At 39.7% G+C, this 17,509-nt stretch overlaps 1 protein-coding gene across 1 annotated transcript in view; it reads left to right on the top strand.

Moving 5' to 3' along the window:
* The window catches only part of LOC111977320 (receptor-type tyrosine-protein phosphatase epsilon-like), a 69,224-nt gene extending 54,629 nt beyond the window's left edge, over positions 1-14,595 (top strand). Inside the window, exons 12-21 of the mRNA XM_024006697.2 lie at positions 488-651; positions 5,063-5,198; positions 5,293-5,442; positions 5,570-5,663; positions 5,911-5,987; positions 6,079-6,213; positions 8,137-8,262; positions 8,516-8,667; positions 10,995-11,130; positions 11,328-14,595. Coding sequence (XP_023862465.2) covers positions 488-651; positions 5,063-5,198; positions 5,293-5,442; positions 5,570-5,663; positions 5,911-5,987; positions 6,079-6,213; positions 8,137-8,262; positions 8,516-8,667; positions 10,995-11,130; positions 11,328-11,402 — 1,245 coding nt within the window. The 3' untranslated portion in view covers positions 11,403-14,595. The remainder of the gene's footprint in view (positions 1-487; positions 652-5,062; positions 5,199-5,292; positions 5,443-5,569; positions 5,664-5,910; positions 5,988-6,078; positions 6,214-8,136; positions 8,263-8,515; positions 8,668-10,994; positions 11,131-11,327) is intronic.
* The last annotated feature ends 2,914 nt before the right edge of the window (positions 14,596-17,509 follow it).

The raw sequence follows: 17,509 nt of genomic DNA, 5'->3' as shown, positions 1-17,509 counted from the left end.
GTATGTGCCTACAACCCTGCGTATGTTCCCTCACTTAGAAAACATGATGCTGTGTGAGACTGTGACCAGGTATTTACTATCAGGACTCAGGATAAGACCCAGATGCAGACAGTTCGAATCATAGATGTTTATTACAAAACAGGGTGCAGGCAAACCCTGTTTTGGTCAGTAATCCAGGGCAGAGTCAGTAATGTACAGAATGGCAGGCAGGGTCAGGGCAGGTAGAATGGTCAAAACCGGAAGAACTAGAAAATGGACTAGAGAGAACAGGAGTACGGGAAAAACCACGCTGGTAMGCTTGACGAGACAAGACGAACTGGCAACAGCCAAACAGAAAACACAGGTATAAATGCACAGGGGATAATGGGGAAAATGAGCGACACCTGGAGGGGGGTGGAGACAAGCACAAGACAGGTGAAATAGATCAGAGTGTGACAATTTGCAGTTTATTATCTAAATTATTTATGTGTTTTCCTGTTGTAAACAGCAGGGGAGTGACGGCCCCAGGGCCCCCTGCCTGGTCACCCAGCTCCACTTCACCAACTGGCCAGACTTTGGGGTGCCTTTCTCCCCCATCGGCATGCTCAAGTTCCTCAAGAAGGTGAAGACGGTCAACCCTTCCTATGCAGGACCCATCGTGGTGCACTGCAGGTACTGAACCAGGGGAGGAGACTGGGGATTGTAACTGGGAATTCATATCTACAGGCTGTACTAAATGAAGGCTATAGTGGTTAATATAAACGGTATGATATGTATAAGTTAACAAGATTATAGTGTAAAATCGTTTACTAAAAAAGTATGCCAATCATCTTCCCTTTATTTAGTACTGGTATGGCTGGAATTTCAATGCCTGTGTCATGTCATATGAAACTACCTTACCAAAAGGCATCATGAACGATCTAAGGGGGCACACGGTACGTGAGGATGGCAGGGCATTACAGCATTATTTAAACACCTGAAACAGCATTTTCCTGCAATCTAGAGCCATAATCATTATGCTTGATTCTATGTATATTTTTCTGCATGTCTACTGTAAGCATACCTCTTGAGCTGTCTGTATCCTCCTGACTGGTGGTTCTTTTTTTAAAGAAACTAAATATGCTTCTCTGCATCTTTTTGATAAAATCTGGGTAAAAGATTGAAAGGAATGTGAGTCTTATACATTACATTTAGATTTGCTTGCTTTTTTAAGGTCTACCAACATTGCCAGCAGGCAAGCCAGCTAAGATAGTTAGACAAGCTAGCTACTCTAACTTGATAGCCTGAAATGACTTCTTGGTAGCTAGTTATGCAGTTGGTGGATTGGGAACCTATCTGGGCTAGATAAAGCCAACTTCATAAAATTGCTGGTTGGATAGTAATATTACTATATACAGTTGAAGTCGGAAGTTTACAWACACCTTAYCGAAATACATTTAAACTCACTTTTTCACAATTCCTGACATTTAATCCTAGTAAAAATTCCCTGTCTCAGGTCAGTTAGYATCACCACTTTAATTTAAGAATATYAAATGTCAGAATAATAGTAGAGAGAATGATTTATTTCAGCTTTTATTTATTTCATCACATTCCCAGTTGGTCAGAAGTTTACATACACTCAGTTAGTATTTTGAAGTATTGCCATTAAATTGTTTAACTTGGGTAAAACGTTTCAGGTAGCCTTCCACAAGCTGCCCACATTAAGGTGGGTGAATTTTGGGCCATTCCTCCTGACAGAGCTGGTGTAACTGGAGTCAGGTTTGTTGGCCTCCTTGCTCGCACATAATTTTTTCAGTTCTGCCCACATATTGTCTATGGGATTGAGGTCAGGGCTTTGTGATGGCCACTCCAATACCTTGACTTTGTTGTCCTTAAGCCATTTTTCCACAACTTTGGAAGTATGGTTGGGGTCATTGTCCATTTGGAAGACCCATTTGCGACCAAGCTTTAACTTCCTGACTGATGTCTTGAGATGTTGCTTCWATATATCCATATAATTTCCTTTCCTCATGATGCCATCTATTTTGTGAAGTGCACCAGTCCCTCCTGCAGCAAAGCACCCCCACAACATGATGGTGCCACCCCCGTGCTTCACTGTTTGGATGGTGTTCTTCGACTTGCAAGCCTCCCCCATTTTCCTCCAAACATAATGATGGTCATTATGGCCAAATGGTTCTATTTTTGTTTCATCAGACCAGAGGACATTTCTCCAAAAAATTATCGTCTTTGTCCCCATATGCAGTTACAAACCGTAGTCTGGCTTTTTTATGGCAGTTTTGGAGCAGTGGCTTCTTCCTTGCTGAGCAGCCTTTCAGGTTATGTCGATATAGGTCTCGTTTTACTGTGGATATAGATACTTTTGTACCTGTTTCCTCCAGCATCTTCACAAGGTKCTTTGCTGTTGTTCTGGGATTGATTTGCACTTTTCGCACCAAAGTATGTTCATCTCTAGGAGACAGAAGGCGTCTCCTTCCTTAGCGGTATGACGGCTGTGTGGTCCCATGGTGTTTATACTTGCGTACTATTGTTTGTACAGATGAACATGGTACCTTCATGCATTTGGAAATTGCTCCCAATGATGAACCAGACTTAGGTCTGAGGTCTTGGCGGATTTCTTTACATTTTCCCATGATGTCAAGCAAAGAGGCACTTKGTTTGAAGGTAGGCCTTGAAATACATCCACAGGTACACCTCCAATTGACTCAAATGATGTCAATTAGCCTATCAGAAGCTTCTAAAGCCATGACTTCATTTTCTGGAATTTTCCAAGCTGTTAAAAGGCACAGTCAACTTAGTGTATGTAAACTTCTGACCCACTGGAATTGTGATACAGTGAATTATAAGTGAAATAATCTGTCTTTAAACAARTGTTGGAAAAATTACTTGTGTCATGCACAAACTAGATGTCCTAACCGACTTGCCAAAACTATAGTTTGTTAACATGAAAWMTYTGMAGTGGTTGAAAAATGAYATTTAATGACTCCAACCTATGTGTATGTAAACTTCCGACTTCAACTGTGTGTGTGTATATATATATATATAGATATATATTGGCTAAAATTATACATGGCCAAAAATATGTTGACACCACTTTAAATTAGTGGATTCTGCTATTTCAGCCACACTCGTGGCTGACAGGTGTATAAAATCTAGCACACCGCCATACAAACATTGGGCGATGAATGGTCCGTACTGAAGAGCTCAGTGACTTTCAACGTGGCACCGTCATAGGATGCTACCTTTCAAACAAGTTTGTCAGTTTGACAATTTTTGCCCTGCTACAGCTGCCCCGGTCAACTGTAAGTGCTGTTATTGTGAAGTGGAAATGTCTAGACGCAACAATGGCTCAGCAATGGAGTGTTAGGCCACACAAGCTCACAGAACGGGACCGCTGAGTGCTGAAGCGCGCAGGATGTGCCTGTAGGAAGTGTACCACATGAAGCAGGAGGATGTCTTCCCTGTAATTCACAGCGTTGAGATTGCCTGCAATGACAACAAGCTCAGTCCGATGATGCCGTGACACACCGCCCCATACCATGACGGACCCTCCACCTCCAAATTGATCCCGACAAATCCCGACTCGTCAGTGAAGAGCACTTTTTGCCAGTCCTTTCTGGTCCAGCGACGGTGGGTTTGTGCCCATAGGTGACGTTGTTGCCGGTGATGTCTGGTGAGGACCTGCCTTACAACAGGCCTACAAGCCCTCAGTCCAGCCTCTCTCAGTCTATTGTGGACAGTCTGAGCACTGATGGAGGGATTGTGCATTCCTGGTGTAACTCGGGCAGTTGTTGTTGCCATCCTGTACCTTTTCGGATGTACCGATCCTGTGCAGGTGTTGTTACACGTGGTCTACCACTGCGAGGACTATCAGCTGTCCGTCCTGTCTCCCAGTACCGCTGTCTTAGGCGTCTCACAGTACTGACATTGCCATTTATTGTCCTGGCCACATCTGCAGTCCTCATGCCTCCTTGCAGCATGTCTAAGGCTCATTCACGCAGATGAGCAGGGACCCTGGGCATTTTTCTTTTGGTGTTTTTCAGAGTCAGTAGAAAGGCCTCTTTAGTGTCCTAAGTTTTCATAACTGTGACCTTAATTGCCTACTGTCTGTAAGCTGTTAGCGTCTTAACGACCGTTCCACAGGTGTATGTTCATTCATTTTACGAATTATCTTTGAAAGATTTTCTACTTTGTAGAATAATAGTGAAGACTTAAACTATGAAATACAACACATGGAAAATTAAAATATTAAAATATGTGTTATTTGAGATTCTTTGAAGTAGCCACCCTTTGCCTTGATGARGGTTTTGCACACTCTTGGCATTCTCTCAACCAGCTTCATGAGGAATGCTTTTCCAACAGCCTTGAATGAGTTTGCACAAATGCTGAGCACTTGTTGGCTGCTTTTCCTTCACTCTGCTGTCCAACTCATCCCAAGCCATCTCAATTGGGTTGAGGTCAGGTGATTGTGGAGGCCAGGTCATCTGATGCAGCACTCCATCGCGCMCCTTTTTGGTCAAATAGCCCTTACTCAGCCTGGAGGTGTGTTTGGTCATCATCCTGTTGAAAAACAAATGATTCTACAATGTAGAAAATAGTAAAAATACTTGAATGAGTAGGTGTGTCCAAAATTTTGACTGGTACTTTACACAAGTATTTAAACAGGACAAATCTGAGGGTACACCTTCTCCCTATGGGCATGTTACCTCTGACTACACCTCTGAAAGTCAGACACTTGCAGGAACAACTGTTGAAGCAGGTGTTTGCACTGGGGCTTTGCTTCCTGAATGGGCCTCATCGATTGGTTTCCATCACCCTTAGCTGGTATCCCAGACTGCTGTCTGTGTGACTGGCCCTTCAAACACTGTGGATGTTGTTGGCTTGTAGACATGTGGCTTTTTAGAATATTTCTTATGGACATGTTGCAATTTAGCACATTTTAGGCCATACCACAATCAAGAATCCTGTTGCAAACTGAGCCACAGAAATACAGTGCATTAGCTTTCAATTGAATCATCTAACTTACCTCAGAGTTCTATGACAATGTCAGGGTCACTCTTCTGTGCTATGTCTTGTCTTTCCTCAGTGCTGGCGTAGGAAGGACTGGAACGTTTATCGTCATAGACGCCATGATTGACATGATGCATGTAGAGAAGAGGCTGGATGTCTTTGGGTTTGTGACCAGAATACGGGAGCAGCGCTCTCAACTCGTCCAGACTGATGTAAAAGTTTTTCCTGACATTTCAATGTAATCCTGCAGTACAAGCATGCAAAGATGCCTCTTTCACCCCATTTCTCACTCTGTCTGTATTTCAGATGCAGTACTCATTCATCTATCAGGCTCTGTTGGAGTATTATCTGTATGGTGACACAGAGCTGGATGTGTCCTCTCTGGAAGGCCACCTGCAGAAGCTCCACAATACCAGAGCACCCCTCGAAAGGCTGGGCCTAGAAGAAGAGTTCAGGGTAAGGGCCAGTCAAACACTTACTGTATATCTGCTTTCCTAAATTGTCTCACATTTATAGCCACATTCAAATGAGGGTAGCCATCTCTCTTAAGTAGTCCTAATTTCACTCCATGTCCTCTCCTCAGAAACTGACCAATGTACGCATAATGAAGGAGAACATGAGGACCGGAAACCTTCCTGCCAACATGAAGAAGAACCGTGTGCTTCAGATCATTCCATGTAAGGAATATTCTGACACTCTTAACTGTTCCATAATACATTACAACGCTACAACCATCAAACTCTTAGTGCTGTATTGATGCTTGATATTAATTCATTTTAGGCCTAAAAACTTTGCCAAGTTACACCTTTGAAGTAGTCTTAGTTTTTGGAATTAATATACTGTAGTTAAATGACACCAACGACACAAGTAGTTGAACTATTGTTGGAAATAAATGAAGTTGTTAAGGTTTTTGCTTGACCACAGATGACTTCAACCGGGTTATATTGTCAATGAAAAGGGGCCAAGAGTTCACGGACTACATCAATGCATCATTTATTGATGTAAGTATTTAGAAGCACATTTAACTTTCTCCAGAGCCGTTTCTGTCTTTACGTATATGATGCCCTGAACAGTATGGGTTTTCTTTTCCAGGGCTACAGACAGAAGGACTACTTCATCGCTACCCAAGGTCCTCTGTCCCACACGGTGGAGGACTTCTGGAGGATGGTGTGGGAGTACAGGTGTCACTCTATTGTCATGCTCACTGAACTCAAGGAGAGGGAACAGGTACGGACCCCACTGTGGCAAGAGCTAACTACAGCCTAATCAGTAAATAACAGCTGTTATTTTAGCAACAGTCATCAAAATTGTTAAAAGGTTTAAAATACAATTCTGATGAATGCTGCAGTTGGACAATGGATGAAGATCCTCTGAACTTTTTACGTTTTTAAAATCCATCTTATATTAACGGAATTATAGCACATAACACGTTGTACTGGCACAGACAAATAATGAATGGAGTTCAGGCATTTTGGTTGGAATTCAGGAATTCAACTCATTGTAAATTGTCACCTTTTTTTTTTTATATACCCTTTCTTAGTATATCAGGTATTTTTTAAATTAATTATATGTGCCTCATTTGCATATACTGTATATACTGGGTGTATTTGCATACATTATATAACAGGTTTGCAACCACCAAAGACTTCCTCTGTTTAGGCCTACGCAGTGCTAACCTGCGCTGTCTATACTGGCTCATTAATTATGAATTACTGTTGTTGTCACATTCCCTTGCATAATTTAATAAGTGTGTAGAGAAGGATACCCACGCGATTTAAAAACAAAATGCTTGGCTGTAGATTACACCTATCTATGCATACTTTACATCATGGGTCTCCATTTACATTTTACATTTAAGTCATTTAGCAGACGCTCTTATCCAGAGCGACTTACAAATTGGTGCATTCACCTTATGATATCCAGTGGAACAACCACTTTACAATAGTGCATCTAACATGTCGATGCGATTTAAGAATTGACATGGACTCAGAACATCCAATTTTGTTGTTTCTCTATGAACAATTGTAATTTTAAGAAGGAAAAACAAAATGGAGACATCATTTGGGAAAATATATTTTTAAAGTATTGTATAGGTGTAATCCCCCCCTTACAGTTGTTTATAAAATATAGTGCACTACTTTCTTTTGTGCGTTAAGGACCTGGGGAAGAGTTGCAGGGGTGAGGAGAAGAGAATAATGTGCCTATTTAAAAGCTAGAATTATATATATTTTTTGTAGCATATATATATTTTTTGAAGTAGCTCTCTTYCTAGAAAAGGTAGGAGACCCCTGCTTTACATTGTTTGAGAGATCAGTATCACTATAATCCGAGTGTTCATATCCTGTAATTGCTTTAATTTCAGCGCATCTAATTTGTAAAAATGTAAACTTTATTAAATGTTTACTTTTTCATTTGCTCAAAAAATCAACACCAATAGATGCAACAGAAAACCATTGTATTCCATTGAGCCCATTTCAGCCATTACTAGAATGTGTTTAACAGGTCATTTCAAATGTTTCCGAGGTCTTAACGTTAATGGGGGGGGCACAAGCAAGAGTGGGAAAGAGCCAACAGTGTAAAATTAAAGCAATCAATCCAACAAGATTTAATTGACAAATSGATTTTGCACCCCTCAAATTCAGGAAATAYAGATCCRCAGGTGGGCTGGGCATGCYCGTTGCTAGTTAGCTGCCTCTAATAGTGATACACAACATATTTATTTATCTTAGAATTTTGGGGGGGTTAAAATGTTCTGTAGTCTTGAGCTTCTACAGAAATGTCCATGTAGAATTAATTGCCTTACATCAGGGGTGTCAAATACATTTTTCTCCGTGGGACCACTTCAGTGGTCTGGAAGTCCGCTCAAACATTCCTTGTCATCAAAATTACCAAAGACATTTCTATCCATCGTTTTTCTGTATTTTCAATGTGCCCTGACTGTATAGCTTTAATTTCGGGGATTTGTATTAAGCTGAACAGAGAGACTATAAATGTAGATCCATTTTCATTATATTTTATTTTCAACCATTATAATTTCTACACAGTTTCGATTTGTTATTAGTAATTTCAATGTAGATGTAGGTTGTTTTTCCCACCTGTGGGCTTTATGTTTGACACTCCTGCCTGACATGTATCTGTCACTTTCCCCAGGACAAATGTTTCCAGTACTGGCCAGCAGAGGGCACTGCGACATTTGGAGACTATACTTTGGAGCTGAAGGGGGATGCCCTATGTGACACTTTCACTTTGAAGGACATGGTGCTCACATATGGACCAGTGAGTTTCCTTTACATAAACAAGCATTTACGCYAGCTACCCTATATGGATGTATTTTAAATATATTCTTTGTGATCTTTATTTTTGTCCTTGAGGATCACTGGGTTTGGTCCTCTAATCAATGGCATTCTGTTATCTAAATGTGTGTCTTATCTTGAAGTGAATTAGGTCAAGTTCATGTTAGGTTTATTTTTATTGTTACCAGGTATACAAATGTATGTAATGATGAATCACATATGTTTCCCATCACCAGGAAAAACAGTCAAGGCACGTCAGACACTTTCATTTCCACGGCTGGCCTGAGATCGGAATACCGGCAGAGGAAAAGGGAATGATCGACATCATTGCTTCAGTGCAGAGACAGCAACAACAGTCTGGAAACCACCCTATCATAGTACATTGCAGGTAAGGTACATGTACTGTACACACACACCAAATCTGGTAGCCCAAAACACTCATTACTACTGCCCTTTTAATTCTGTAAGTTGAGGGGGGTGGGGGGCTGGGGGGTGCAAAGCTGAAATATGATTTAATTTTTTTCAGATGGTTATTCTATGGATCATTTAGCTATTGGATTTTGAATTTTAGGACCCCTTTAGGTATAAAAAAATATATCCCKAAATTATTTGAGAAAATATTGATTTTGTCCTTTACTACTAAAGCCCATAGAAATGCATTGAATAACGCATTCATAAATAGCAAAAAGGACAGTCAAAAAATAAATAATAAAAAAACAAGGTTTTGTAGTATCTGTCCTACAGTATCTGTCCTATCTAGGAAATATTTAAAAAAACTCTGTTTGTTTTTAAAAACCGATACAGGTTACCTTCAGGGGTCGTAGAGCATAGAGTGGTCATAATATTTTGTAGGTCAAACCATTCGGGTGTTACAGACATTTTTGTGCTAGCTCTACTACTTTTCACCAAAGATGTGGAAGTGCACTGGCAGATGCGGTGGATTGAGACACATCCAATACAAAAAAAACAACAGATATATCTCTAGCTTAAACTGACAGATTTTGATGGGGATATACTGTATATATTTTTTATGTAACTTCAACTTTTTTGTTATGTACTGCGTCAATGGAATCTAGGGGGTTAAAAACACATTAGGATCATACCAAACACCAAATTATGTTTTAAAGAATATTGATGACTTTTTTTCCATTTTGATCATGTCAGTTTCAATAAATGGTACATTTAGCCTTTGTAGACTGTTCTACAGGCCAACTCTTTATAACTACTTGTGTGAAAGACTGCTGTGAAAGCTCTGATCAGAACATACGTAGCTCCAGGTGAAGTACTTATCATGCAGCACGGCCCACTGGGATTGATCCAATCCACTGATTCACAGTCAATTAAAACCTCTCAAAGTGAAATCTCTTACAATTCGCGCTTTGATTAATCTGATAGAATGAGCTAACGACAGGAAATGGTGTCATCACTCTCTCGTATTCCTTCATCAGGGCCTGTCTAAAGAGGGGCTTTTTAAAGCTTTTTCTCATCCGTTGGGAATGGGTGCTTGCCCATTACAATCGCCCTCTCTCCTCTCTCGCACTCACCGGCATTGTAAGCACGGACTCAATRCAAAGAGAGTGAGAGATAGCAGATTTATTAGTGCTACCGTTTGGATTAGTGTCTCTTTAAGGGAGGCTGATTATTAGTACTATTAGTCAAAGGTCACCTTTTCTCCAACTAATTGTTTTCAATACAAATGGGAAAGGACGCTGTAAGCTGTTAGGTTTGCAGTATAGCCCTATGGCTAGGGAAATGGGAGACTAGGAAGGTGTAGATCTAGGAGCTCTACTGTTAGAGATATCTCGTATCAACCTCTAACAAGATACACTATATATGCAAAAGTATGTGGACACCTATTTAAATGAGTGGATTTGGCTATTGCAACCACACCCGTTGCTGAGAGGTYTTTAAAATCAAGCATTCCGCCATGCAATCTCCATAGACACACATTGGCAGCAGAATGGCTTTACTGAAGAGCTCAGTGACTTTCAACGTGGCACCGTCATAGGATGCCACCTTTCCAACTGTAAAGTTTGGTGGAGGAGGAATAATGGTCTGGGGCTGTTTTTCATGGTTCGGACTTGGCCCCTTAGGCCTTGGCAACAGTTTGGGGAAGGCCCTTTCCTGTTTCAGCATGACATTGTCCCCATGCACAAAGTGAGGTCCTTGCAGAAATGGTTTGTCGATCGGTGTGGAAGAASTTGAATGATCCTGCAATGAGCCCTGACCTCAACCCCATGGAACACCTTTGAGTTGTATTGGAACTCRGACTGCGAGCCAGGCTTAATCGCCCAACATCAGTGCCCGACCTCACTAATGTTCTTGTGGCTGAAAGGGAAGCAAGTCCCCGCAACAATGTTCCAACATCTAGTGGAAAGCCTTCCCAGAAGAGTTGAGACTGTTATAGCAGCAAAGGGGCGACCAATTCCATATTAATGCCCATGATTTTGGAATGAGATCTTCGACGAAGAGGTGTCCACATACTTTTAGTCCTGTAGTGTAACTTACCTGAATGTTGTGAAATCAGTGCATTGCTTTGGCTCTCATTGCAGCCCAAACAGCATGACAGTGAACTGGTAGAACCCTGAGGGTGTATGTAATGTAGTACACTCCTTTGATTCACATTCAGTTCTAAGCACATCATTTCAATACCCTCTAATGGTAGTTGGTCGATGCTGTAGATGATGATGATTCTGTCCTGGGTTTATTTCTCAGTGCTGGTGCGGGTCGGACTGGGACATTCATCGCCCTGAGTAATATTCTGGAGCGGGTGAAAGCCGAGGGCCTACTGGACGTGTTTCAGACAGTCAAGAGCTTACGCATGAAGAGACCACACATGGTTCAGACTGTGGTAGGTATGACTTATCGTAGCATCACCACATTGTTTGCCATGTTTGGATACAATATCTATCATAGAGATTGAATGCATGATGGTAGCCTAAATTAATTAAAAGATAGTGTATAAAGATTACATACATTCAAATGATCTTCAAAAGAATGACAATGATGTATTTCAGTGATTTATGTTTGTTTTGTTTGTTGTTTCAGGAACAATATGACTTCTGCTACAGAGTGGTTCAAGATTTTGTTGACATTTTCTCAGACTATGCCAATTTCAAATGACAATATCTGCTACATATACCCATGTATTTTTCCACCAGGCATATACCATTTTGTTAGATCGCTCTTTTAAGCTCTTTTTACGCTTTGCACTTAAACACAGTACTTAAACTTATTGTACCATATTGTAATATATTTGTTTGTGTCTCTGTCTGTTTTTTTGTTTGCTCGTTCAAAACAGCCCAAAAGGAAATTGAATATTATGTCTATTTAGTCATGGACTTTTCAACTAGCTTTGTGTCCTCAGTATTTGGATGTCAAACGTTTTGAATTGAAAACCTAAGACCGTTCGATCAAAAACAGGAATGAAGGGTTTATTATGTTAACATTATGTATATACACTGAGTGTATAAAACATTAAGGACAGGTTCCTGATATTGAGTTGCACCTGGTCAGTCTATGTCATGAAAAGAGCAGTTGTCCTTAATGTTTTGTACACTCAGTGTATATTAATTAACTTATGCATATAATCTTTATCTATTTATATAATGTAGATTTAATGTACATTTTGATTATGTTAAAAGCATTACCACGAGATTGCCTTTCGTTGCCTGTGGTCTGTACCATAGCCATGGCACATACTGTGGAAGTCCACAGATTTGACAAAAAAAACTGCTGTTGTAAAGATACACAACCTGCCATAAGYGTTTGTCATTGTGTTACTGACCTTACAAGTGACTTAAAGTGCCATTTAATATTTGCTGTGTATGATGTTCTTTTTATATCAACAGTATAGTTTTTTTTCTTTATTTMTYCTATTTTCTACATTGTAGAATAATAGTGAAGACATCAAAACTATGAATTAACACATATGGAATCATGTAGTAACCAAAAAAAGTGTTAATCAAATCAAAATATATTTGAGATTCTACAACCACCCTTTGCCTTGATGACAGCTTTGCACACTCTTGGAAATCTCAAATATAAAATATATTTTGATTGATTTATTTAACACTTTTTTTGGTTACTACATGATTCCATATGTGTTATTTCATAGTTTTGATGTCTTCACTATTATTCTACAATGTAGAAAATAGTAAAAATAAAGAAACACTCTGGAATGAGTAGGTGTCTCCAAACTTTTGACTGGTACTGTGCATACAGTTGTAATAACTTTTTAAAGGTAGAATATATAGCATTTGTATGCTTTTCAAAATAACTACAGTATATTGGACCTAACATTTCAGCGTTTGCATGAAGCAGTGCCATACAAAGATTGGAAAACCTTTCTGATCAAGAAACAATTGTCAACAAGTGACTTCAACTTCAAGTAGACATAGCTAAGCCAGCAGACTGTTTTTATGTTTCTCAAGACTAAATMAAGAAGTTAGATTTCAACAAAATATACATTTTACTATTTCCATATAGTTAATAAAACAGCCTTCATCTCTGTAATAAACATGATTGGTGTTAAGGGAAATTATTATAATACCAAATATACCAAATATATATGATTTATTCTGTTTATAGAGTTCTCAACTTGAAAAGTATCATTTAGAAACAGGCATCAAATTCCTCTTGATAAGGAGTGTTCAGTCATAGTGCCCTCATATCAATCACTAATTAACTTGATTATTATTATCATTTAGCAGACACTCTTATCCAGAGCAACTTACAGGAGCAATTATGGTGAAATGTGTTGCTCAAGGGCACTTCGGCAGTTTTGTCACCTAGTCGCCTCAGGGATTTCGAACCAGTGATTTTTCAGTTACTAGCCCAATCGCTAGGGAACACGTTAGGCTACCTGCCACCTGGTTATTGACAATAGCAAATTTCAGGAAGATAGTTTCTGGAATTTCAATGTACTGTCATTTACTGTGAAATATATACACAGTATATGATCATAAATGTAATATAACACACATTTGAATTACTTGGTTACCTGGTTATTAAGTGTTGTTAGGCTATCCTTTTCATACCAAAGGTACATTTATGCATTCATAACCTCTAAGGAGTGGTTATCTGTAGCTCTGTTGGTAGAGGATGGCACTTGCAACGCCAGTATAGTAGTGGGTTCGATTCTCAGGACCACCTGTATGTACTAATAACTGTAAGCTAAATGGCAAACTGTATTAGGTAAAGATATAAGGATTGTGTCTTCATTTAGAATCAGTCTCATGTACTGAGTATGAAATTAAGGCTAGTGGTTGCTGTAGTGCACAAACATCTTGTTCCTATACAGTCTCTTATCATTTTTTTTTGCAGTTTTTTATTTTACCTTAATTTAACTAGGCAAGTCAGTTGAGAACAAATTCTTATATTCAATGACGGCCTAGGAACAGTGGGTTAACTGCCTTGTTCAGGGGCAGAACGACAGATTTTTACCTTGTCAGCTCAGGGATTTGATCTGGCAACCTTTCGGTTACAAGTCCAACGCTCTAACCACTAGGCCACCTGGCCACCATAAGTCTGTATAAAGTTTAAAATGTTTATTCTGAGTGCAATAAATGCAATGAAAATAAACTAATTTGCCATTAATTTCTGAATATTTGTAAAAGATACAAAACATGTGTATCAAACAGTGGAGGCTGGTGGGTGGAGCTATAGGTGGACGAGCTCATTGTAATGGTTGTAATGGAATAAATGGAACGGTATCTAACCCATCAAATATATGGAAACCACATGTTTGACTCCTTTCCTTTTATTCCATTCCAGCCATTACAATGAGCCTGTCATCCTATAGCTCCTCCCACCAGCTGCCACTTGTATCAAAGTAACTTTTTTATTGAGACAAATATATTATTTATTTTACAAACATTACATATTTATAATATCTACACTGACTTCACCTCTTAACACATTACGAATTTGTTTGTTTCCATCAAATTCAGATTGAAGCTTATGCACTAAGCAGGTCCCATTGGTGACGTTTAGTGTCCATTAGGCACTTAGTGTGTCACACCTGGGGAAAAGGGATTATAATCCTAATGACACAGACTGTTCCATTTCTAACGACCCTTATAAAAAGGACCCATGATTATTCCCACCACACTGTAAGAAGGAATAGACAGAACGGAGACAGTATGTGATTCATTCATATGCTTTCAAGTACATTGAAAATTGTTAACTGATTTATGTGTTGATAATATCTACTAAGTGCATGTTCAATAGGTAATCATTGCAAGACAATCCCAAACTATATTTGAGTTACGATAAAATATTTTGGACTATCAAATGTAGCTTGTATTTTACTGGCTTTTTTCCCAGCTTCCATGGATCTTAGCAGCAAAACGGTTGTGCAGGTGGTGATGTTGGCGTTGATAGCTCAGGTCACTTTATCTCAGCATTGGTCGTATGGGTGGCTACCTGGAGGAAAGAGAAGTGTTGCGGAGCTGGAGGCCACCATCAGGGCAAGTACTATTTACCCTATGTTTACCTGTATGTAAGTAACTATGTCTATCTGAACATACATGTAATTGTCCTTTAAGTAAATCTACTGTGCCTTGAAAACCTGTGAACATGTATATATACACTCATGGGTCAGTTCCCCGTTCACGAAAATGTATCGCTCCTACAGAAGGTTAGTCACGTGGCCTTGACTTGCTAGTCACGTGGCCGTGGTTTGCTATATAAAGCAGGCAGACAAGCAACAAGGTATTCAGTTACTGTTCGATTGAACGTCAGAATGGGCAAAARGAGTGACCAAATCGACTTTGAGCATGGTATGATTGTCGTGCCAGGCGTGCCAGATCCAGTATCTCAGAAATGGCTGTCATTTTTGGAGTGGGATATTTGTTCAAGAAGCAGTCTTTTCAAGAGTACATAGGCAAAGTTTATGAAACTCTTTGAGGGTGTTGCATATCGAGTATATGGGTAATAACATTACAAATTCCTCTTACATATTGCTATCAAGATGATGGACACAGGTGGTGCAATGGCTCTTCCTGAGGAGACAGGTGCCCATGTCCCAGAGAGACTGAGACCATATGATGTAGTAAGTATTCATARTCATATTTTAGGTTAGATAATGTATTCATTGTATTTCAAATGGTAAATTCCTTGTTTCGTCTGAAGATATTGAATTGATGTCTCCTTGTAATATGTTGTAAAAAGATATGCCAAAGTATCTGAAAGAAATGTTAAGATGAGAGTATTGGCTGACAAACGGAAAGCTTTCCTGAAGTGGAACTTATAAATGTATGGAGACAATGTTGCTCATTTCTGATACATCATTGTAATATACTGTAGATACAGTATTATACAACATAAAGTAGACTTCTGACGTTGACACTTTGTTTCCCTAGATGTCGAAGAAACGGATGCCACATAAATAAAGAACTGTGAGACAATTCTTCACAAAAAGCAAGAAGACAACGATGATGGAGCATTCAAGAACAGTTGTGTCCATTTCCAACTAAGATCACATTTAGATTGATGTAATTCACTTGAAGTATGAAACACTAACCTCCTGTCAAATTGTAATAAAGACTGATTGAAAGATATGTCTCTTTGTATGTCTGTACAATACAGTATCTGCAGTGTACTATCCAATTTTGGAGTCATCAATTAGTGACCCATCATAAGATTGAGGTGGAGTTGACAAACCATGAATTGATTATTATCGTATATTTGTTTTCCATGACCGACAAGCATGATCAACTTGTAATTCAACAACCTTAGCATGACAACAGCTGGTGATTAAGTAAATGTATTAAAATTCAATGGTGTCATTAGATTTGAAACAGTGGTCTATGTCCCTTTTATAACTAGATCGCATTGCTTGTCAGTCATTTATAATTTCATCCATAAAAACCACTAGACCAATTGCATTTTGAAACAGGACATTTATTTTACCTCAAATGTATGTGAGTATGTCCCCTGTTGAAAAATTGCATTTTGTTTAGTTAAAAAGAATTCTGAAATGTCAAGAGGGTTGACATTTTTTGAATAGTTTTGCCAGGATCATAGACATTACTAAAAGACTGTGTAAAACTTTAATGTCGTTCAATAAATTGGTGTTAGTTARACACATTTTCATTTCATATCAGGCAAGGAAATGAATCTGCAGGGGGCATTTGTTTTAAATAGAAAAGCGAGCTGAGATAAGGGGGGACTTTACCTAGCAGGGTCTTGTAGATGACCTGGAGCCAGTGGGTTTGGTGACGAGTATGAAGCGAGGGCCAGCCAACGAGAGCGTACATGTCGCAGTGGTGGGTAGTATATGGGGCTTTGATGACAAAACGGATGGCACTGTGATAGACTGCATCCAATTTATTGAGTAGGGTATTGGAGGCTATTTTGTAAATGACATCGCCGAAGTCGAGGATCGGTAGGATTGTCAGTTTTACGAGGGTATGTTTGGCAGCATGAGTGAAGGATGCTTTGTTGCGAAATAGGAAGCCAATTCTAGATTTAACTTTGGATTGGAGATGTTTGATGTGAGTCTGGAAGGAGAGTTTACAGTCTAACCAGACCTAGGTATTTGTAGTTGTCCACATATTCTAAGTCAGAACCGTCCAGAGTAGTGATGCTGGACGGGCGGGCAGGTGCAGGCAGCAATCGGGTGAATAGCATGCATTTAGTTTTACTTGTATTTAGAGCGTTGCATGGAAGGAGAGTTGTATGGCATTGAAGCTCGTCTGGAGGGTTGTTAACACAGTGTCCAAAGAAGGGCCAGAAGTATACAGAATGGTGTTGTCTGCGTAGAGGTGGATCAGAGACTCACCAGCAGCAAGAGCGACATCATTGATGTATACAGAGAAGAGAGTCGGCCCAAGAATTGAACCCTGTGGCACCCCCATAGAGACTGCCAGAGGCCCGGAAAACAGGCCCTTCCGATTTGATACACTGAACTCTATCAGAGAAGTAGTTGATGAACCAGGCGAGGCAATCATTTGAGAAACCAAAGCTATCGAGTCTGCCGATGAGGATATGGGGATTGACAGAGTCGAAAGCCTTGGCCAGGTCAATGAATACGGCTGCACAGTATTGTTTCTTATCGATGGCGGTTAAGATATCATTTAGGACCTTGAGCGTGGCTGAGGTGCACCCATGACCAGCTCTGAAACCAGATTGCATAGCGGAGAAGGTGCGGTGGGATTCGAAATGGTCGGTAATCTGTTTGTTYACTTGGCTTTCGATGACCTTAGAAAGGCAGGGTAGGATAGATA

This window comes from Salvelinus sp. IW2-2015, linkage group LG18 (assembly GCF_002910315.2).
Source record: "Salvelinus sp. IW2-2015 linkage group LG18, ASM291031v2, whole genome shotgun sequence".
In the NCBI taxonomy this organism is placed as follows: domain Eukaryota; kingdom Metazoa; phylum Chordata; class Actinopteri; order Salmoniformes; family Salmonidae; genus Salvelinus; species Salvelinus sp. IW2-2015.
The sequence above is the reverse complement of the archived record's forward strand: the minus strand, read 5'-3'. Positions and strand labels throughout refer to the sequence as shown.